The sequence below is a fragment of the Mustelus asterias genome, chromosome 9 (assembly GCF_964213995.1).
Source record: "Mustelus asterias chromosome 9, sMusAst1.hap1.1, whole genome shotgun sequence".
NCBI lineage: Eukaryota > Metazoa > Chordata > Chondrichthyes > Carcharhiniformes > Triakidae > Mustelus > Mustelus asterias.
The window spans coordinates 115,876,607-115,900,932 of record NC_135809.1 but is presented as its reverse complement, the minus strand read 5'-3'; the positions used below and the strand labels follow the sequence as shown (position 1 = coordinate 115,900,932).

The window sequence follows — 24,326 nt, the reverse complement described above, 5'->3', positions numbered from 1 at the left end:
ATCATTGAGGATGGGGATATTTGTGGAGCCTCCTCCTCCAGTGAATTGTTTAATTGTCCACCACCATTTTCGATTGGATGTGGAAGGACTGCAGATCTTAGATCTGATCCGTTGGTTGTGGAATTGTTTAGCTCTGTCTATCATTTGCTGTTTTTGCCATTTGGCATGCAAATAGTCCTGCTTGTAGCTTCACCAGATTGACACCTCATTTTTAGGTATGCCTGGTGCTGCTCCTGGCATACCCTCCTGCACTCTCCATTGAACCAGGGTTGATCCCCTGGCTTGGTGGTAATGGTTGAGTGGGGGATATGCCAGGCCATGAGGTTGCAGATTGTGCTGGAGTACAATTCTGCTGCTGCTGATGGCCCACAGCACCTCATGGATACCCAGTCTTGAGTTGCTAGATGGGTTCAAAGTCTGTCCCATTTAGCATGGTCATAGTGCCACACAACACGATGGAGGTTATTCTCAATGTGAAGACGAGACTTCGTCTCCACAAGGACTGTGCGGTGGTCATTCTAACTGATAGTCAGGGACAGATGCATCTGCAGCCGGCAGCTTGGTAATGATGAGGTCAAATAGGTTATTTCCTCTTGTTAGTTCCTTTGCCACCTGCTGCAGACCCAGTCTAGCAGTTATATCCTTTAGGACCCGACGAGCTCGATCAGTAGTGCTGCTGCCGAGCCACTCTTGGTGGTGGACATTGAAATTCCCCATCCAGAGTACATTTTGAGCCCTTGCCACCCTCAGTGCTTCCTCCAACTGTTGTTCAATGTGGAGGGTTACTGATTCATCAGCCGAAGGAGGATGGTACGTGGTAACCAGTAAGAGGTTTCCTTGCCCATGTTTAACCTGAAGCCATGAGACTTCATGGGGTCCAGAGTCAATGTTAAGGACTCCCAGGGCAACTCCCTCCCGACTGTATATCACTGTGCCACCACCTCTGCTGGGTCTGTCCTGCCGGTGGGACAGGACATATCCAGGGATGGTAATGCTGGTGTCTGGGGGTGTTATATGTAAGGTATGATTCCGGGATAATGACCATGTCAGGCTGTTGCTTGACTAGTCTGTGAGACAACTCTCCCAATTTTGTCACCAGCCACCAGATGTTGGGAAGGAGGACTTTGCAGGGTCGACAGGGTTGTGTGTTTTGCTGTTGTCTTTTCCGGTGCCTTGGTTGATGCCAAGTGGTCCGTCCGGTTTCATTTCTTTGTTGAGACTTTGTAGCGATTGTTACAACTGAGTGGCTTGCTCGGCCATTTCAGAGGGCAGTTGAGAGTCAACCACATTGCTGTGACTCTGGAGTCACATGTAGGCCAGACCAGGTAAGGATGACAGATTTCCTTCCCTTTTGCTGCACTGAAGCCAGGTGTGGCACACATCATCGTGCCCACTGACCTGGGTGGCATCCTCCTTCCACATTTTCTTTATCAGATGGCGCGGCCTCCTCTTGTCGATCCTGGGCGTGAGAATTTGGTGCTTGGCATTGACATCCTGCACAAGGACAGCTAGGCACTCATTGGTGAAACAGGGCACACTTAGCCAATCTGAATTGCTCACCTACCTTCCATGATCTCCGGGTGCTGATATCATTGCTGGACAACAGGAGGTTTATTATTATTATTCCACACAGAGCCCTTGCCTCCCTCTTAACTCCATCAGCCTTCAGCGAGCTGCCTTGTCAGGTTTTAAAGACCCCCCACGTCATGTTCTCATTGGATCCATGCCCATGTGCTCTCACCACCGCTCAATGCCCGCCCAACCAGCAGTTACGTTACACACTGGGCAGATCTTTATCGGCCACCCAATATAGTACCTCGCTAACCATGTGATCTCGGCTGGGAGTGGGTTTTACATTCACATTTACAATTCAGGCCAATGTCTGTAGTATTGTTCCCAGTGAGAGTCATTGATTGTGGGCCTGTAGCCCAGTGAGAGTCAGCGACTTGTGGAACTGTATCCCAGTGAGAGTCAGTGTGTGTGTGGAACTGTATCCCAGTGAGAGTCAGTGTGTGTGGGGAACTGTATCCCAGTGAGAGTCAGTGTGTGTGGAACTGTATCCCAGTGAGAGTCAGTTTGTGTGGAACTGTATCCCAGCGAGAGTCAGTGTGTGTGGAACTGTATCCCAGTGCAACTCAATGTGCAACTGTATCCCACTGAGAGTCAGTGTGTGTGGAGCTGTATTACGGTAAATGCATCAATTCCTTCAGCAGGGATGAAAATCACAACTGGGGTAAACAGATATGAATTTGTGGAAATTTATTCCTGACATGCTTTTTTGGATTTGAGCTATCATCCGTCAATGACACTCAACTGACTTTGACAAATTATATCGTTTTCCATTTTGTTCAGCTATCAAGTGACTGGAAAACAAGAAGCTTTCAGAATGGTTTTTATTTATTCATGTCACAAGTAGGCTTACATGCACACTGCAATGAAGTTACTGTGAAAATCCCTAGACGCCACACTCTGGTGCCTGTTCGGGTACACTGAGGGAGAATTTAGCATGACCAATGCACCAAACCAGCACCTCTTTGGAATGTGGGAGGAAACAGGTGCACCCGGAGGAAACCCACACAGGCATCGGGAGAATGTGCAGACTCAGCACAGACAGTGACCCGAGGTCGGGAATTGAACCCGGGTCCCTGGCGCTGTGAGGCAGCAGCGCGAACTACTGTGGCACTCTGCCACCCCATTGTATTCCATTGTGTACAAGAACTAAAAGCTCTTACTATAGAAATGACTGAACTTCTTGTTGATAGTATTAATTGTTCAGTTTCTGTAAATTGGTTAACAACATCGCTACAGTTGTGAGCTTTGAATTGATGGAAAATGCAAAATGTTTTACTCAACTGTTGCTGTAATAATAAACTTAGTCATTGAGAACAACTAGGCACTTCATAGAGACTCTCTGTCCCTTAAACATAGTATGATTTTAGAGTGAGGCTTTTAAAAAATAATTTATGGGCGGTATGGTGGCACAGTGGTTAGCACTGCTGTCTCACAGTGCCAGAGATCTGGGTTCAATTCCATCCTTGGGTGACCGTCTGTGTGGAGTTTGCACATTCTCGCCGTGTCCGCGTGGGTTTCCGCTGGGTGCTCCAGTTTCCTCCCATAGTCCAAAGAAATGCAGAATAGGTGAATTGACCAAGCTAAATTGTCACTTACTGTCCAAAGATGTTAGGTGGATTAACCATGGTAAATGCTTGGAGTTACAGGGAAGGGGTGGGGGATGAAGGGCCTGAGTGAGATGCTCTTTCACAGATTCGATGGGCCAAATTGCCTCCTTCTGTATTGTTGGAGTTCTATGGGTTTTAATGGGATGTGGGCATTGCTGGCTAGGTCGACATTTATTTCTCATCCCTAATTGCCCTTGAGAAGATGGTGGTGAGCTGCTTTTTTGAACTGCTGAAGTCTATGTGGTGTAGGTACACCCACAGTGCTCGAAGGAGGGAACCTGGATTTTGATCCACAGTGACAGAGACGGAATGGCAATATAATTGCAAGTCAGAATGGTGAGTGGCTTGGAGGGGAATTTCCAAATGGCGGTGTTCCCATGTACCTGCAAGGACATGATGAGTGATATTAGCCTCCTGTTGGAGGAAAACCTGCTCTCTGGTGAGTTTGGTGATCTTTGGGAACAGAAAATTAACCGGTATTCTCACCTGTAAAATAATGGTCAGGTATTAGAAAGTAAAGGGTGCGCATGGAACTGCCTCCAAGCAAGGAGCCAATGTTTTCAGTTGAGTGATGACAATATTACACAGATCCCAAGACACAATTCAGAGAAGAACATGAGTGGCATGGTGGCACAGTGGTTAGCACTGCTGCCTCATAGTGCCAGGGACCCGGGTTCGATTCCTGGCTTGAGTCTGTGGGGAGCTTGCACGTTCTCCCTGTGTCTGTATGGGTTTACTCCGGGTGCTCCGGTTTCCTCCCACAGGCTAAAGATGTGCGGGTTAGGTGGATTGGCCATGCTAAATTGCCCCTTAGTGTTAAGGGGGTGGTAAATGCATGGAGTTGTGGGGATAGGGCCTGGGTGGGATTGTGGTTGGTGCAGACTCATTGGGCTGAATGGCCTCCTTCTGCACTGTAGGGATTCTATGGAAAGTGTCCTGGCCAATAGTCATCCTTCAGTCAACATCATTTTACCTGATTATTGAGTTGTTTATCGCTTTGTTGTTTTTGTAGGAGTTTGCTATGAACTGATTGTCCTACTTCACTATGTTGACAGCCCCCGATAAAGCTGCTGGCCAGCTAATTCAGTACAATTGCACCTCAGGAGGAATGTCCGATGTTGTTCAAAATATTGGTGGAGGTTTACGCTGTTGGAGGCGATTGTCTTTAATCATTTTGTTCTGCATGCAGCTGTTGTGAAAAGACCGCCAAACAACTTGTGGATTATCGCTGCGGTGTTGGCTCCGGTTGGCGTGGTAACCGTTATCATCATCATCATTTCTGCTGTGCTGTGCCGGAAAAACAAGAGCGAGTATAAATCCGAGACCATGTCCAACCTACATCAGAGAGCAAAGGTGAGCAACTGTGAGGGGGGCATTGTCTCATTAGGTTGACACCAATGAACTCATTCCCTTTGAACTCGACCTGGCATCATCTGCAGGAATGAGTTGACCAGTATTCAGTAACAGTGGATGAAAGAGCAAACAAAAAAGGTGATGGGTGGAAAGCAGAAGAGATTAATTGACAACAGGAAAGATGTTTTTTTCTCTTTATTCGTTCATGGGACATGGGCGTTGCTCATTGGCCAGTACTTATTGCCCATCCCTAGTTGCCTTTGAACTGAATGTCTCACTTGTCCATAGTAAGAAGTCTCATAACACCAGGTTAAAGTCTAACAGGTCTATTTGGAATCACGAGCTTTCGGAGCGCTGCTCCTTCATCTGGTGAGTGGAGGTTAGTTCAGAAGCACAGCATATATTTGATTGGAATTCCAATCTGTAATTATCTTGCAGTTGTATCTTTGCCTATATATGTTGTATTTGTCAACTAACCTCCACTCACCTGAGGAAGGAGCAGCACACCGAAAGCTCGTGATTCCAAATAAACCCGTTGGACCTGGTGTTGTGAGACTTCTTACTGTGCCCACCCCACCGGCATCTCCACATCATCACTTGGCCATTTCAGAGGGCAGTTGTGAGTCAACCACATTGCTCTGGAGTCACATGTAGTCCAGACCAGGTAAGGACAACAGATTTCCTTCCCTAAAGGACATTCGTGAACCAGATGGGGTTTTTTTTGACAGTCATTTCATGGTCATCAGTAGATTATTATTCCAGATAATTTTTGGTGAATTCACATTCCACCATCTGCCGGGATTCGAACCCGAGTCCCCAGAATATTAGCTGAGTTTCTGGCTTAATAATCTAGCGATAATACCACTAAAGAGTGGTTTAATACCACTAAAGAGGCCATCGCCTCTTTCTCTGGTGCAAGGTTAAATAGGATGATAATGGGACAAGCAAAAAAAACAAAAGATGGGGCTGGGGTGGTGAACGTAAGTACAGCAGAATAGCAGAAATGGAGGGAAACATTGCAAAGAAGAAAAGGATTCTGCACCCGGGAATGTAGGGAAGAAAGATGGGAAACCCTCGCAGTGTGAAGCACTTTGTTGGCCGTTATAGGAGAATCCTCATTCACCCCAAAGCACCAGCACAAATCTTCCCCACTCCAAATGGCTCTGGTGCAGACATCCTCCATAACCAGCACCTACCAAGAAAATAAGAGCAGTCATTAAGGTGTAAAGTTATAAAACACCATGTTCAGGCCAAGAGGCTGTTAACAACGATGATATGCTGTTCCTCAAGCTTCTGTTGGGCTTCATTGACAGTGTCAGAGGCTGAAGATTTGATTTGATTTGATTTATTATTGTCACCTGTATTAGTATACAGTGAAAAGCATTGTTTCTTGCGCGCTATACAGACAGAGCATACTGTTCATAGAAAAGGAAAGGAGAGAGTGCAGATTGTAGTGTTACAGTCATAGCTAGGGTGTAGGGAAAGATCAACTTAGTGCGAGGTAGGTCCATTCAAAAGTCTGATGGCAGCAGGGAAGAAGCTGTTCTTGAGTAGGTTGTCTGTGAGCTCAGACTTTTGTATCTTTTTCCCAACAGAGAAAGATAAAGGATGACAGCAAAGACTTGATCCATATGATTAATGTAATAAAATACCCCTTGCTCTGCACGAGAGTGATGTCAAACAAAATATTATAGTGAGGCACAAAAGGAGCTATTAGGATGGATGACTAAAAGCTTGGTTAAAGAGATAGACTTTAAGGAATGTCTTACAGGAGGAGAAAAGTAGCGGGGTGGGTAAGTTTAGAGAGGGAATTCCAAAACGTACGATCTCAGGAACTGAGGTAACCATTGATGGAGGGATTAAAATCAGTGCTGCTCAAAAGACTGGAATTGGAAGAGTGCAGAGGCCTAAGAGAGATGTGGAGTGCGAATTTCCCGGCCCGCTGTGCTGCTCGGGGGGCCAGTGCGCATGCGTGAATCTCCCCACTGATAGATTGGCGCAGTGGCCGCTTCAGTGCGCTGAGATGTTGGCCTCTCAGGCGTGATTAGGCCCCACCCCCCCCTTACCTGCTTGAATCCTCCAATGGCATTCCCTGGAGCACAGCGTGCCGGAAATCCATCCCAATAAGTATGCCCAAAAAATGGACGGGAAAGTCTCCCGTTTTCCTGCCCTTTGGGCACTTAGTTTATTTTGGGAAAATCGCCCCTGTGATGTTAGAAGACATTACAGCAATAGGGAGGGGACGTAGCCGCGAAGGGATCTGAGAACAAGAATGAGAATTTTAAAATTGAGGCATGCCAGCCTGTGAGCCAGTGTAGACCAGAGAACACAGGAGTGATGGGTGAACAAGGTGTGGGTCAGGTTAGAGGCAGCAGAGTTTGGATGAGTTCAAGTTTATGTTGGATGGGAAACGGGAAACCAGCCAGGAGAGCATTGGGATGGTCAAGTTTCAGAGACACCCATGAGAATTTCAGCAGCAGGTGAACTGAGGCAGGGGCAGAGTCCGGCGATGTTACATTCAATGACATTACAATCGCTGAATCCCCCACTCTCAACATCCAGGGGTGATCATTGACCAGAAACTGAACTGGACTAGCCATATCAATACTGTGGCTACAAGAGTAGGTCAAAGGCTAGGAATCCAGCGGCTAGTTACTCACCTCCTGACACTGCCCCTCTCCCCCACCCCCCAGCCAAAAAAGCTTTTCACAAATCAGGAGTGTGATGGAATACACTTGCCTGGATAGCTTGACACTATCCAGGACTAAGCAGCCCACTTGATTGCTACGCCTTCCACAAACATTCACTCCCTCCACCAGGGATGAAGAGTGGCAGCCATGTGTACCATCTGCAATATGCACTACAGGAACTCACCAAGGTTCCTTAGCCAGCACCTTCCAAACCCGTGAGCACTTCCATCAAGGAAATACCTGTGAACACCAGCACCTGGAGGTTCCTCTCCAAGTCACTCAACATCCTGACTTGGAAATATATCGTCGTTCCTTCACTGTCGCTGGGTCAAAATCCTATAAATCTTTCCCTAACAGCACTGTGGGTGTACCTACACCTCAGGGACAGTAGCAGTTCAAGAAGGCAGCTCACCTCTACCTTCTCAAGGCCAACTAGGGGACGCCCATATCCCATAAATGAACTTTAAAAAATTGAAAATAGGCAGTCGTAGTGATAGCTGATGTAGGTGGTCTGAAGTTCATCTTGGGGTCAAATACAACACTAAGTTTGTGAAGGGCCTGTTCTGCCTCAGACAGTTGCCAGGGAGAGAGAAATTCATCTCCAGTCATGCATCAGCGTTAGATTCCAGCATGATAATTAGTTGACCTTGCATTAATTTGTAAGTTCAGCCTCTTGCCCCTGCTGTGTCTATTGCTACATTAGGACTGCATTAATGGTATTTGAAATCGGACAGATTGCAGCATTGTAATTTATTCCCAGTCACCCTTATTGTCTCCGTTTAAAGGCTGTACTTCAAACAACTAACTGCAAACATTTCAGGAGTAAAGATCTGATGAGATTATTAAAACTTCTGGACTAGAACAACCCATACAGCGTGATGCTTTTAATGGTGATTTTAATTTCCGCTCTATTCTCTGGCGATACCTTTGCTTTCGGGCAGGTGTTATTTTACTATGTAAGGAGCAGAAAAGAAAGAAAAGCTTCCATTTATATCACCTTTCACTTTCTCAGGCCTACCAAAGAATCTTGCAGCCAATGAATTATTTTTTGATTACAGTCACTGTATATAATATCAGGAGTGGGAGGCAATGGCCTAGTGGTATTATCACTAGACTGTTAATCCAGAAACTCAGTTAATGTTCTGGAGATCTGGGTTCAAATCCCACCACGGCAGACAGTAGAATTTGAATTCATTAAAAAAAAATCTGGGATTAAGATTCTACTGATCGTCGGAAAAACCCATCTGGTTCACTGATGTCCTTTAGGGAAGGAAATCTGTCATCCTTACCTGGACTGGCCTACATGTGACTCCAGAGCCACAGCAATGTGGTTGACTCTCAACTGTCCCCTGGCAACGAGGATTGGGCAATAAATGCTGGCCAGCCAGCGACGCCCATGTCCCACGAATGAATGAGAAAAGGGAACCTCAGCAGCTAATTTGCACACAGCGATATTGTTTAAAGAGCAATGTGGCAATGACCAGATATTCTGCTTTAGTGACCTGGATTGAAGGATAAATACCAGGACACCAGAGTACCATGGGATATTTTGATGAGGTAAGTGGTGTCACTGCGGTAATGTAGGGCATGTGGGTGTCAACATCTCAATATGCTGATAGGGCTAGAATTTTCCACAGGAATTCCTTGATCTCCTGCTGTGTGTTTGTAACTGTATGAGTTAAACAAAAATCTTGCATTTCTATAACATTTCGCATGGCCACCGGACCTCCCGAAGCACTTGACAGCCAACGACATATTTCTGTAGTGTTGTCATGATTGTAATGTGGGAAGTGTTGCTGCAGTTAGATCGCAAATCACAAATTCTCACAAATAACAATGTGATAATGATCTGATAATCTGTTTTGGCGGTGTTAATTGAGGAATAAATATTGGTCAGAGTGCCGTGGATAACTCCTCTGGTTGTCTTCAAAATGATGTCATGGGAGCTGATATGTCCATCTGAGAGGGCAGATAAGGGCCTTAGACAGCACCGCTGACAGCGCAGCACTCCCTCAGATCTGCATCGGAGTGCCAGCCTGAATTTTTATGCTTGAGGCCTGGAGTGGTACTTGAACTCAACACCCATCTGACGCAGAGATAAGAGTGCTACTCCCCGAACTACAACTGACACAGTGATAGTGGGCTGATGATTCGCTGCAAATTCTTCCAAATAGATAGCAGGATATAAGATTGCGCAGTATCCACGTGTAATTCTTTTGACCGCTGCTGTTTTCGCAGCGGCACTGGAGAATCCCAACTGTGGACAAGGTCAAAGAATTCTGGCCATGATTATCCTCAAATCCAGTTTCCCGTCTTATCCCTATAACCCTCGATTCCCTTACTGGTTAAAAGTCTATCGGTCTCAGCCTTGGAGACACTTAATGACCCAGACTCCACAGCATTCTGCCCACCGCTACACTACTAAACAGCAGCATAGTAGCTGAAACGCTGCCTTCAAGTCTTTGGAATTAACAACATAAAGACAAAGTTGGTTTATTTACATGGCTATCTCCACAGACGCGGTTTCCGCTGCTCACATTTTGGGTAGAAAACTCAAATAAGCTGCCAATGGTTCCAGTTTAAATGAAACAAGTTGAGTGGAAGGACATCAGGCTTGTCTGCAAATCTCCAGCCTTGCCTGGGGCCTTCACGGATTGGCTTGTTGGCAGGGATCCAAGGTCATGTGTTCTGGGCAGACCTACCCCAGGGCATTCAGCAAGTGGACAATCTGAGCAATGAGATGGGTGGCTGAGAATACTCCATCCTGCCTCAATAATGCTACCTTCCCCCACCCCTTCCCTGCCCCTCCATTCCAGGAAAAGCCTGGAAATCATGACATTCCGCTGTTTCTCCTGACCTTTACTCTTGGGAGGTGGGTGTTCTGTGGGGTCAAAGATTAGAAAAGTCATCACCTAAAACAGAAATTTCAACATTTGACCTGGAGCTTTACATAAAGACCATAAGAAATAGGAACAGGAGTCAGTTGTTTGGCCCCTAGAGTCTGCTCCACCATTCAGTAGGATCATGGCTTATCCGACATTCCACACATCAACTTTCCTGTCCTTTCCCTGTAACCCTTGATTCCCTTGCTGATCAGAAAGTCTATGTATCTCAGCCTTGAATATACATAAGGAATGTACTCCCACAGCGCTCTGTGACAAGGAGTTCCAAAGACTCACAACCCTCTGAGAGAAGAAATTCTTCCTCATCTGTCTTAAATTAGTACCCCTTTACACTGAGACTATGCCCTCTGACCTGGACTCTCCGATGGGGGGAAACATCTCTCAGCATTTACCCATCAAGCGCTTAAGAATTCTGTATTTTCAATGAGATCACCTCACATTCTTCTAAATTCCAATGGGTAGAGTCCCAACCTGTTTTCCTCATAAGACAATCCCTCCATACCGGAGATCATTCTAGTGAACCCTCTCTGAACTGCCTCCAATGAAATAATATCTTACCTTAAAAGAGGGGACCAAAACTGCTCACAGTGCTTCAGATGTGGTCTTACCAGTACCTTGTATAGTTGCAGCAAGACATCCCTACTCTTATACTCCAATTCTTCTTATACTCCCACTATTGTGGGAGTTGCAGTCTATTAATTTTGCCGAGACAACTAGTGATTAATAGAGGTCAGTGACTAAGTTCGGTGGCACAGTGATTAGCACTACTGCCTCACAGTGTAAGGGACCCGGGTTCAATCCCTGGCTTTCCCAGTCCCTGTCTGTGTGGAGTTTGTACATTTTCCCCGGGTCTGCGTAGGTTTCCTCCGGGTGCTCTGGTTTCCTCTCTCAGCCCAAAGATGTGCGTGTTTGGTGGATTGGCCGTGTTAAATTGCCCCTTAGTGTCAGGGCGACTAACTAGGGTAAATGGGGATATAGGAATAGGGCCTGAGTGGGATTATGGTCGGTGCAGACTCGATGGGCTGAATGGCCTCCCTCTGCAGTGTAGAATTCTATGATTCTGATCACCTTGAAATAAGGGTCATCATTCCATTAGCCTTCTCAGTTACCTGCTGCACTTGTGTGTGAGCTTTCTGTGTTTCATGCACAAGTACCTCCAATTCTCTTTGCGTTGAAGCTTTCTGCAGTTTTTCTCCATCTCATTTTTGATTTATTGATTTTTATTTTCTCAAAAAGAGTATCTTTCTTTTGAAAGCACTGTGGGTTCAGTCTTGATGAAACTGGAGCTTAGATCTTTCCAGACCGTGGAAAGCGCCCTCAGGGTCAACTTGTGGGAGTTGCAGTCTATTAATTTTGCCGAGACAGTTAGTGATTAATAGAGGTCAGTGACTAAGCTCAGAATTTTGATATTTTAATATAGGAAAAGAAAATGTAACCATGGCAGCTCACCCCTGCATGAATTCTATCTTTTTAAATTCCCCAACAATGAATAATCATTCATTTGACAAAAACATTCATAGACTTGACAATAGAAATTATTTTTAAGCTATGTGCAGTTTGGGAGCCCAGGATCGGAATGAGTGACTGAATTGATTTTGTCACTAAATCATAGTTAGTGCAAGTTTAGTGTTGGCATCAACTTGTTTTATTATGACAATAACTTGCATTTATATAGCTCCTTTAACATATTATTCACTTAATAAATATTAATGACAAAACTTGGCATCAAGCTCACGTAAGGAGATATTTGAACAGATGGGACAGGGCAGCACGGTGGCACAGTGGTTAGCATTGTTGCCTCACAGCACGAAGGACCCAGGTTCGATTCTCAGCTTGGGACACTGTGCAGAGTCTGCATGCTGTCCCTATGTAAACCCCCGTGTCTGCGTGGGTTTCCTCCGGGTGCTCCAGTTTCCTCCCACAGTCCAAAAGACATGCTGTTTAGGTGCATTGGCCATGCTAAGTTCCCCCTCAGTATACCTGAGCAGGCGTCGGAGTGTGGTGAATAGGCGATTTTCACATTTCATTACAGTATTAATGTAAGCTTACTCGTGATACAAATAAATAAGAAATAAGGTGACCAAAGGATTGGTCATGGAAGTAGATTTTAAGGAGCATCTCAAAAGTGGAGAGATGCAGAGATGTTTAGGGAAGGAATGCCAAGGCTCAAGGCAGCTGAAGACATGCCTGCCAATGGTAAAGTGATGTAAAACCGAGATATCCACGAGGCCAGAATTGGAGGAACACAGAAGTCTGAGATGGTTGTGGAGCTGGAGGAGGTTATAGAGATGGGGAGCAGGTGAGGCCATAGAGAGATTTGAAAAGGAAGATATTGTGCTGTACTGGGTTAATAGTTATGATAATGAGATGGTGATGTGTATCATAATGACAGTGACATCAACAGTTACGTGCTAGGGACTCTGTAGGGCAGATGGAATTGTTTGTACACAAGTAAGATGTACTTACCCAGGAGGTTTCTATGTATATAGTGGAAATAATATAGTTTTGAAGTGCCCTATCTGAGTCACTATGAGTTGAGGTAAACCTTCCCTGTATAGATCAGGTCACAATATAACTCACAAAGCAGATATGACTTTTAAATTTGAGGCATTGCCAGAGCGGGAACCAATGAAGATCAGTAAGCGTGAGAGAGATAGGTGAACAGGAATTGGTGCAATCTAGGGAAGGCAGTGAAGGTGTTCAGATCACCAACAACCTATCCTGGTCCCTCCATGCTGATGCTATAGTTAAGAAAGCCCACCTACACCTCTGCTTTCTCAGGAGGCCAAGGAAATTTGGCATGTCCACTACGACTCTCACCAATTTTTACACATGCATCTTAGAAAGCATCCGTTCCGGATGCATCACAGCTTGGTATGGCTCCTGCTTTATTCAAGCTGGAAACTACAAAGAGTCGTGAATATAACCCAGTCCATCACGCAAACCAGCATCCCATTCATTGACTGTCTACACTGCCTTGGAAAAGCAGCCAGCGTGATCAAGGACCCCACGCACCCCGGACATACTCTCTTCCACGTTGTTCCGTCTGGAAAAAGATACAAAAGTCTGAGATCACGTATCAACCGACTCAAGAACAGCTTCTTCCCTGCTGCTGTCAGACTTTTGAATGGGCCTACCTTATATTAAACTGATCTTTCTCCTCATCTGAGCTATGACTGTAACACCCTCCCCTTTCCTTCTCCCCATGTACTCTATGAAGAGCATGCTTTGTCTGTACAGCACGCAGGAAACAATACTTTTCACTGTATACCTATACATGTGACAATAATAAATCAAATCAAATTAAAGCACATTTAACATTACACTTCAAAATAACTTCAATAACCGTAAATCACTTAGGGATGATCTGAGTTTGTGAAAGGTGCTACAGAAATGCAAGTTCTTTTTTTCTTCCAACTACGGCAAGATTACTGATTATTGCATGGAAAATGCTTGTGCACCATGTGATTCAGCATTACAATAGGCATTTCAGCTTGCAAGTATCTACTCAATAAATTAAGGGAAAAAGTAGGTTAACACGAAATATGAAAACCATTAAACAGAAATGCTACAAATCACTGCCATGGCATGAAAAATATTTTCCTTTGTAATTACACGGAATGTGTTTTACTTTCCAATTTTTATATTAAAAATGCATTATTCAGTGGTATCTCAGTAATTGCAAGATACATTATGTTGATGGAGGTTCTGAAGTCAGTTACTTCGTCACTGGCTAGCAGAGAGATATTTGATTCTATTGATTGGGAGCAGTTCTGTTATTTAACCTGAGATTTAATGCAACGAAAATATGAGGGGGGGGTGATTTACCCATCTCGATGCTTTTGTAGCACAGCAGGCCGGGAGACTCGAGCAGAGGTCATTTCGTGGGCTCCCCGCTGGGCACCATGGCCTCCACGCATCTCCCAGTGTCGGATTTCCGATATCAGAAATCGGTGCGGGGTTGCCTTATGTATTCAACAGCTCATTTTAATACAATTTAAATCTCATTAGCAGGCCCGCGTCTGAAGTCTCCAGGCCCGCTAGCCTCTCCTCCCCCTGCCAGGAGTGGTTCAATCCAACGGGGTTTACAGTAGCTCCCCACTTGCAGGGAGCTGGCAGCCCCACACTGTTGGAGTGAAGGGGGGGGGGGCAATTGAGGCTCCCCAGAGGATTGGGCACCAGGGGCGTGCCCCCAGGGCATTGCCACCTTGGCAGTGCCAGCCTGGCTTCCCTGTCATTGCCCAAGAGGCAAAGTGGCAATGCCCCAGAGCATCTTGGCACTGTCCACTGGGCATGGGGCAGTGCCACGGGACCCGGGCCTAATAGGAGCAGGGCCTGATGAGGGGTGGGGCCTCCAGAGGGTGATTGGTGGGGGTGGACAGGTCCCGCTGCCACTCTGCATTTGGGCTCAGTGACAGAGGGTGGGAGGCCAGTGATTGGGTTGTGGGTGGGTTGCATGGCTGGGGATGTGGGAGTCACGGGGCTGGCCAGTGATCAAGCTGGCCAGCAATCGGGAGGCCGGCAGACGGGCCACTGCGCATGCGCTGATCTCAGTGCTGACCGATCGGCGCATGCGCAGTGGCCCATTCAGTGTTCTGCTGCTGGCCTCTCCAGCGGGAATAGGTCCCGCCCACTGATTCCTGGACTGATTCATGCTAGTGCACTCTGCAGTGCACAGAGTGTGGGGGATTCATTTTGAAATTCCTGCTGAAAAAGCCAGTGTGATTTACTCCAGTTTTTACACAAATTCGACACTTGGAATTTTTTTGGGAGAATCGCCCTGAGGTTCTCCATAATTAAAAAGCCATCAGATTGCCATCAGGAAGGAAATATTAGAGTATGAGAGAAAGCATAGCCAGAAATATAAAGAAAGAAAGAGTTTCAATAGATACCTTTTAAAAATAAGAGATAACAAAGTGAGCATTCATCTGATAGAAGGTGAGTCTGGGGAACTAATAGTGGGAAATAAGGAGATGGCAGATAAACTGAAGAGGCAGTTTGCATCAGTCCTATAGAAAATAGTATCTACTCAATAAATACTATCCCAGTAAATCCCAGAAATAGCTGTAAACCAGGAAGTGGAAGGGAAGGAACTCTAGAAAATTCCAATCACCAGGAAAGTGGTACTGAGCTGTGGTTGGCATGGTGGCACAGTGGTTAGCACTGCTGCCTCACAGCACCAGGGCCCCAGGTTCAATTCCAGCCTTGGGTCACTGTCTGTCTGGAGTTTACATGTTCTCTCCATGTCTGCGTGGGTTTCCTCCGGGTGCTCTGGTTTCCTCCCACAGTCCAATGATGTGCAGGTTAGGTTGCTTGGCCTTGATAAATTGACCCTTGTGCCAGGGGGATTAGCAGGGTAGAATCATAGAAACCCTACAGTGCAGAAAGAGGCCATTTGGCCCATCGAGTCTGCACCGACCACAATCCCACCCAGGCCCTACCCCCATACATTTACCCGCTAATCCCTCTAACCTATGCATCTCAGGACACTAAGGGGCAATTTTAGCATGGCCAATCAACCTAACTCGCACATCTTTGGACTGTGGGAGGAAACCGGAGCACCCGGAGGAAACCCATGCAGACACGGGGAGGATGTGCAAACTTCACACAGACAGTGACCCGAGCCGGGAATCGAACCCAGGTCCCTGGAGCTGTGAGGCAGCAGTGCTAACCACTGTGCTACCGTGCCGCCCCACTGTGCTACCATGCCGCCCCTCATGTGTGGGGTTACGGGACTCGGGCCTGGGTGTGATTGTGGTCGGTAGTGGCTCGATGGCCAAATGGCCTCCTTCTGTATTGGAGGAATTCTATGATTCTAAGTCCACTGAGCCTGATGGAGTTCATCCTCGGGTTTTAAAATAAGTGACTAGGGAGATAGTTGATGCGTTGGTTTTAATTTTTTGAAATTCCCCAGGTTCAGGGAAGGCTCCATCAGATTGGAAAATGGTGAATGGGATTCATTTTTCAAAAAGGGAGGGAGACAGAAAACAGGAAACAACAAACCAGTTGGCTTCACATCTGTCATAGGGATAATGTTAGAAGCTATTATTAGAGGCATGATAGCGGGACCTTTGAAAAAGTTCAAGGCAATCAGGCAGAGTCAACATGGTTTTGTGAAAGGGAAATCATGTTTAACACATTTATTGAAGTTCTTTGAGGGCAAATAAGCATAGAACAGCCTGGATGATTATTTAAGTTGTCCATACCCCTCAGGATTTTGAATATCTCTGTCAAGTCTCCTCTCAGCATTCCTTTCTCCAAGGAAAACAGACCCAACCTCTCCAATCTATCCTCATAACTACAGTTGTTTATCCCTGGAATCATTCTTGTGAATTTCCTCTGTTCCCTCTCCAGTGCCTTCAGATCCATCTCAAGTATGGCACCCAGAACTGGATACAGCACTCCTGATGAGGCCTAACTAGTGCCTCATACAAGTTCAACATGATCTCCTTACTATTTGACTCAGTGCCCCTGTTGTTAAAACATAGGACCCCATTTGCTTTATTAGTGTCTCAGATAGGCTTCCATTAACAGTGCAATGAATGTACTGTGAAAATCCCCCAGTCGCCACGCTCCGGCACCTGTTTGGGTACACTGAGGGAGGATTTAGCATGGCTGATGCACCTAACCAGCACAACTTTAGGACTGTGGGAGGAAATCAGAGCACCCGGAGGGAACCCACACAGACACTGGGAGAACTTGAAGACTCCGCACTGACAGTGATCCAAGCCGGGAATTGAACCCGGGTCCCTGGCACTGTGAGGCAGCAGTGCTAACCACTGTGCCACTGTCCTGTTATGAACTGCTCTTTCCACATGCACTGCCTTTTTCAATGACTAATGTAAAATACACCAAGGTTGCTTTGTTCCTACACCTCCTTAGAGTTTCTCCCTTTATTTTATCCTGTCTCTTCATATTCTTCCTGTCAAAATGAATCACCACACACTTCTGTGCATTCAACTTCATCTGCCACTTGTCTTCCCAATCCACCAACGTGCATATGTCCATTTGAATTTCAAGATTATCCTAATCACAGTTGGCAATGCTTCCAATCCTTGTAACATCTGCTAATGTTGAAATCATGCCCTGAACGCCACAGTCTTAGTCATTAATATATATCAGGAAAGCAAGGGTCAGATTTGAGGTTATTATCCTGGAGCAGGCATGGGGAGGGCTGAACGATCTATTCCTGCACCTTGTTCAGATATCTGTATGTTTGTATGCCCAACTCGCCCGACTCAGATGCCTTCTCATTCCATCAGAGTTAGCTTTCCCTCAATTAATTATTCCTGCTCTTGATTGTTCCTTGTCCTTTTCCTTGGCCAAACCTAAATCCCCCACCCTCAACATCTTGGGAGTTACCATTGACCAGAAATTTAACTGGACCAGCCACACAAACACTGTGACAATATGAGCAGGTCAGATGCTGAGAAATCTGCGGTGACTAAAACTCACCCTCTGTCTCTCCAAAGCCCATCCACAATCTACAAGGCACAAGTTCAGGAGTGTGATGGAATACTTTCCACTGGTCTGGAAGAGTGCAGCTCCAACAACACTCAAGATGTTCAACATCATTCAAGACAAAGCATTTGATCAGAACCCTATCCATCGCCTCAAACATTTATTCCCTCCATCACCGGCACACAGTGGCAGCAGTGTGTACCATATCCAAGATGCATTGCTGCTGCTCACCAAGGCTTCTTTGGCAGCGCCTTCCAAAGTTGTAACATTTACCACTTAGGTGGACAGAGGTTGCAGACACATGGGAACCACAGCACCTGCAAATTACCTTCCAAGCCACATACTATCCTGACTTGGAAGTATATTGTTGTTGTGTCAAAACCCTGGAACTTCATCGCTAATGGCACCGTTATGCCACATGGACTGCAGCAGTTCAAGAAGACGGCTCATGACCATCGTCTCAAGGGCAATGAGGGATTGGCAATAAACGCTGGCCTTGCAAATGACTCCCAAACCCCATGAATGAAAAATAAAAATCAATAAAATGAACTATGTCTCACTAACAGACTTAAAAATCGAATATTGCTTGCTCAGGTTTTATCAATCATTGTAACCCACATATGTCACCTCAGTGACCTACTTAAGGATGAGAAAACACAACTACACAGTCACAAAGCAACCAAGGTTTGTCCAGAGGGGCTTTAGTAATTATGGAGTTGTGGTGTTATCAGAGGGAGATCATTTCTGATTCAATAATCCATTCTACACTTGCCTGATGTTGATTCAGGTAGAGTAATATAGTGAGTCAATATTAACTAATGGTGCCTTAAAGCTACACTACCCAATTATACAGGCATATACAGCCAAGAGATTAGTGAGTAACTGATGCACATGTTGAGTCGACATTCCTATGTACATCCCAACAAAATGTTCACGGGAGTATTAGCCTGTTAAATAAATTTGTGAATGGTCAGAGGGTAGAATGTCACAAGAACATGTTTACGTCCTTTTACTACAATTAATTACCCCCATCCCCACACCCATCCCCCCAACCCCTGCATTCTTGAATTAATAAGAACTTCCACTGGCTGTTAATCCCGTTGTAAGAAACCGTGACAAAGTTACAGATTGTCAAATGAGATGTAACTGAGATTTAACAGTTTATCAATTTCATAATTATTGCTTAACACCTTCATTTGTCAAGGCTCTGCCATTTCACCAGTCTGTATTCTTCTGATGCTATTCACCTCACTGTTTACTATGGGCAGAATTTTACTTTGCTCGGGCAGGCGTGTGCACAACTTGGAAGCATGTGAAATCACATGAGTCAACATCAGGCGTGCGTCCCGCTGTCATTGGGCAACATTTCGGTCAGTGGGCGGCCATGACAGTTGGAAGCGTACCCACTGACAATCAACAGGCAATTTAGCCCATTAGGGGGCCAATTGAGTGCAATTTTATGTGACCTGTCTGCTGTTATTGTTGGCGGGTGGACTGGTTGGTCAGGCGGCCTTTATGTTTTAGCTGTAACCTCGATCCAGAGTGGGATGAAATGTCAGGGCTGAAATGACATTGAAGAAGGTGGCTGGGGACTGAAGTTTGTGTTTGCTTGTGCTGCCTAGACACTTTGCAGTGTTTTTCCATTGCAACTTATTTTTTTTACAAGTGTGCAGCTCCCTCAAACAGCTCCGCAGCTGTTGTCCCCCTGAGGGTGCACATTGGAAGCACCAGTCCGCACCTCCCTTTTCCTCAATGCCCGCCATCTTCCTGCCTTTCCAATCACTCATTTCACACTGGATGCCATTAATTGGGTAGCCAGCATGAAATTGCGCTCTGGGGCCAATCATGCTTGGAAGCATGTTTTGCGCTGTTCCCGGGCCTGCTGAGGGCGCGCGCCCGACAGGCAGAAGATTCCGGCCAACGTTTCTGACCAGCTGCAAACTTGATAGCCAAGTCAAGATCATTAATAAATATCAAGAGTTGGTCCTATTGTTGACCCACTAGGGAACAACACTGCCCGAAGAGCAACCATTCACAACTCCTCGCTTTCTGTGCCTTGTTAAGCCTCTCAGTTGCAGTTCAGTAATAAAAGATGATGCAAGTCCAGCTTCTTCATAAACTCATTTTATTCTCTTTACAACTCCACATACACACCCAACACTCAGTGCTACCTGTAACCCCTTTATATATCCTGGTGAGTACTATTAAATAATTAACATACAAATTAGGTCTAAAGTGGAATGTTGCAGTTAACCATTCCTAACATGCCTTAACCATTTTTGTATCTGCGCCACCACTGATTCATTAATCCGATGGATTTTAATTTTGTTAACCATGTGGTAATTACCATGTGGTAATTAATCAAGCACCTTTATATAGGCAACATCAACAGTGCTACCTTCTGTACATCCTTCCTATTACTTTGCCAAAGAGCTCTATCATAATTTGCCTTTAACAAATCCATACAGACTTCCATTCATTAGCCCATAGGTTTCCAAGTGCCGATTCATTTTGTCCTGGTTATTGTCTCCAAGGGTGGTGTTTTCTGGCCCTGCCCACTGCCGGCATCGTCCGGTCTTGCCAAAAATCATCCCCCGTGACAGGTCCCATCACGGCAGAGTCAGGAAATCCCAGCCATATAGTCTCCCCGCCCCTGATGATAGGCTGATTACTGTGCAGTTACCAGCTTTATCCCTCTACCCTTTCATTAACAGGGGCGCGACTTCTCTGGCCCCACCCTCATAGAAACATAGAAGGTAGGAGCTGGAGGAGGCCATTTGGCCCTTCGAGCCTGCTCCGCCTTTCATTACGATCATGGCTGATCGTCCAACTCAATAGCTTAATCCTGCTTTCTCCCCATAACCTTTGATCCCATTCACTCCAAGTGCGATATCTAGCCGCCTCTTGAATACATTCAATGTTTTAGCATCAACTACTTCCTGTGATAATGAATTCCACAGGCTCATCACTTTTTGAGTGAAGAAATGTCTCCTCAGCTCCGTCCTCAATGGTCTACCCCAAATCCTCAGACTATGACCCCTGGTTCTGGACTCCCCCACAATCGGGAACATCCTTCCTGCATCTACCCTGTCTAGTCTTGTTGGAATTTTATAAGTCTCTATGAGATCCCCACTATCAGCCTTCTCCGAGGACGATCAGCAAGAATGGTGACTAGAGCATCTACAATTTCTATCCTTCCCTCAGTCATCTTGGATGTGGCCCATTAAGGCGAGGTGAGGTCTGCCCACCTTTTCAGTACCTCTTTATCTGTTTTATCCTATCCAATGTCACTACTGCATCCTCCTTTACTGCTTCATTAAGAAATCTCACAACACCAGGTTAAAGTTCTACAGGCTATTTGGAATCACGAGCTTTCGGAGCATGACACAGTGGTTAGCACCGCTGCCTCACAGTGCCAGGACCCAGATTCGATTCCTGGCTTGGGTCACTGTCTGTGTGGAGTTTGCATGTTCTCCCCGTGTCTGCGTGGGTTTCCTCCGGGTGTTCCGGTTTCCTCCCACAGTCTGAAAGACGTGCTGATTAGGTGCAGTGACCCGAACAGGCGCTGGAGTGTGGCAACTAGGGGATTTTCACAGTAACTTCATTGCAGTGTTAATGTAAGCCTACTTGTGATTAGTAAATAAACTTTACCTTACTTTTCCTCAGGTGAGTGAGGAAGGAGCAGTGCTCCGAAAGCTCATGATTCCAAATAAACCTGTTGGACTTTAACCTGGTGTTGTGAGACTTCTTGCTGTGCCCACCCCAGTCCAACGCGGGCATCTCCACCTCATTACTCCTACATTGGCAGCATTCCCTTTTCTAGTGAAGATCGATACAAAGTATTGAGTTATAGTACCACAATCAACTCTGCCTTTTTGGTTCAGCTCTGACGAAGGGTCATCTAGACTCGAAACGTTGGCTCTATTCTCACCCCACAGATGCTGTCAGACCTGCTGAGATTTTCCAGCATTTTCTGTTTTTGTTTTAGATTCCAGCATCCGCGGTATTTTGCTTTTATCCGCCTTTTTTGGTTCCTGATCCATAATACCTTTCCTTTGACCAACCTTTGATGATTTATGTGTTCATAGGAGATTTTATGTCACTAACCTATTCTCATACTCTCTCCTCGCTCCTCTTATTCTGTTTCGCAGATCACCTCCGTACTTTCGTGGAGAAACATTGTTTTGTGTGGTGCCGGTTCAACTGGTGTTTTGCAGACAATGCAACTACTCTGGAGGCTGCTACCTGCCCGATCTGTGCATCGTTCCTCAACTATATTAACGAGGAAACCAGTGGGGCTAATGACCCAAGGTCCGGTCTATCCCCTGGATTCACCAATATTAGTAAGAAGTCTCACAACACCAGGTTAAAGTCCAACATTGGACTTTAACCTGGTGTTATGGGACTTCTTACTGTGCTTACCCCAGTCTAACGCTGGCATCTCCACATCATATTCACCAATATTGGCATAGCAACATTTACCATGGCTACATAAACAAATTCCTGCCCCCCTCTACCCCAGCCACCCGAGCCCCCATAATGAGCATGATTCTCTATTGTATTATGAACCTTATATTTTTTATAAATCTCATCTTTGTCTCATGTGGCACATTCTGACCACTCTCTGGGTGAAGAGGTTTCTCCTGAATTGGTTATTGGATTCATTAGTGACTATCTTTTACTTACGAACCCATAGTTCTGGATTGTTTATGTGTCTTTATGTGAGTTTTCTGCTCATCTATTAATGACGTTTCTTATCTCCTTCATCTTGATTTCATGTTAAGGCTACCTTAAGGAACTATCATGTCTGTTATTTGATTATACCAAAGATTTCCTGCGGTAGCCTCTCCGATTGGTATCAGGATATTCATTTCTGACTCAGAAAATAAACCACTGACTTTGAGCAAGACAACAAGATAAGATGCAAGGATAAGAGGACATGAGGTATCATTTCCATCAGCTGGCAGGTCCCCAGCAATCATTTTGAAAGGGATACACTGTTCAGTTTTGCTGACTGAGTTAACATATATTATTGGAAGGTTTTGATATCTTAGAACCTTACAGCATAGATGAAGGCCATTCAGCCCAAGCTGCTCTGCTGACATTTTGAAAGAACTCTCCAATTTACTCTGGCTTTTTCCTCATATCCCTGCACATTAGACCCCTTCAAGTGCATGTCAATTGTCTTTTGAAAGTTACAATGGAATTGCCTTCCACCATACTTTTGGACAACTTCGAATCCCTACAGTGCTGAAGGAGGCCACGCAGACTGGCTGACCGTTTTGCAGGACACCTTCACTCAATCTGCAAGCGTAACTCCGAGCTTCCTGTCACTTGCCATTTTAGCTCACCACCTTGCTCTCACGTCCACATGTCTGTCCTTGGCCTGCTGCAATGCTCCAGTGAAGCCCAACGCAAAGTGGAATGACAGTATCTTATCTTCCAGTTAGGCACGTTACAGCCTTCTGGACTCAACACTAAGTTCAGCAAATTTAGACTGTGAAATGTCCCCTCCATCTTGACCTCCCCATTTACTTTTTGGTTCCCTTAGCTTGCACCAATAAAACCCACCCCTCCCTCACACAACCATCTGTCCCTTGATTTTCAGTTTTGCTCTCACTGAGCACAGACCTTTGGTCTCCTATTAACACATTCTGCTATTTCACCTTTGCCACTATTAGCACCTTTCTTATTCCTTCATGGTACCATTAGCGCCCCATTTGTCTTGGATCCATGACACCTTGGTCAATCTCTCCTTAGCTCTGACCTATCCCTGACCTTTTATTCTGTTCCACCTCGGCTCTCTGACTATATAATTCATTACATTTCTATCCTTGTTGGGTAGAAGAATCATAAGGACTCATAACCTTAACTCTGTTTCTCTCTCCACAGATGCTGGCAGATGTGCTGAATTTATCCATCAGATTCTGTTTTTATTTTCGATAGCTACACTAATTCTTTAGCAAAAGAATTGAGAAGAATATAATGACAAAGTTACCTCACCACTCGTCAGTAACTTGTTTCTTAAAGCTTCCATAATCCTATCAGCATATGTTAGTAATCGGTTAATATAGGAGGTTGGGATACTCATGTGGCTTTGAGATTGGAGAGGGTAATAAGCTGAAAATATGTTCTCTCCAATATAAATAGATTGGATGGAGATGCCGGCGTTGGACTGGGGTGGGCACAATAAGAAGTCTCACAACACCAGGTTAAAGTCCAACAGGTTTATTTGGAATCATTTGTCGTGATTGCAAACAAACCTGTTGGACTGTAACCTACTGTTGTGAGACTTCTTACTGTAAATAGATTGGGACATTAAAATTTCTACAAGACATAACTGTTCATGCATTGGGATAGGTATAGAATGTTTTGCACTGTTGGAGCTGTGGCGGCACAGTGGTTAGCACTGCTGCCTCACAGCTCCAGGGACCTGGGGTTGATCCTAGCCTTGGGTGGCTGTGTGGAGTTTGCACATTCTTCCCATGTCTGTGTGGGTTTCCTGCCACACTCTAAAGATGTGCGGGTTAGATTTATTGTCATGCTAAATTGCCCCTTAGTGTCAGGGGGGCGAGCAGGGTAAATATTTGATTGGATTTATTATTGTCACATGTATTGTGATACGGTGAAAAGTATTGTTTTTTGCATGCTATACAGATAAAAACATGCCGTTCATTGTGTACGTGCGGGATAAGGAAAGGAGCGGTTGCAGAATATAATGTTACAGTCGTAGCATTATT

At 45.4% G+C, this 24,326-nt stretch overlaps 1 protein-coding gene across 1 annotated transcript in view; it reads left to right on the top strand.

The window, feature by feature from the left end:
* kiaa1549la (KIAA1549-like a) overlaps positions 1-24,326 on the top strand; it is a 199,264-nt gene that overhangs the window by 77,097 nt on the left and 97,841 nt on the right. The window contains exon 11 of the mRNA XM_078221393.1: positions 4,369-4,532. Coding sequence (XP_078077519.1) covers positions 4,369-4,532 — 164 coding nt within the window. The remainder of the gene's footprint in view (positions 1-4,368; positions 4,533-24,326) is intronic.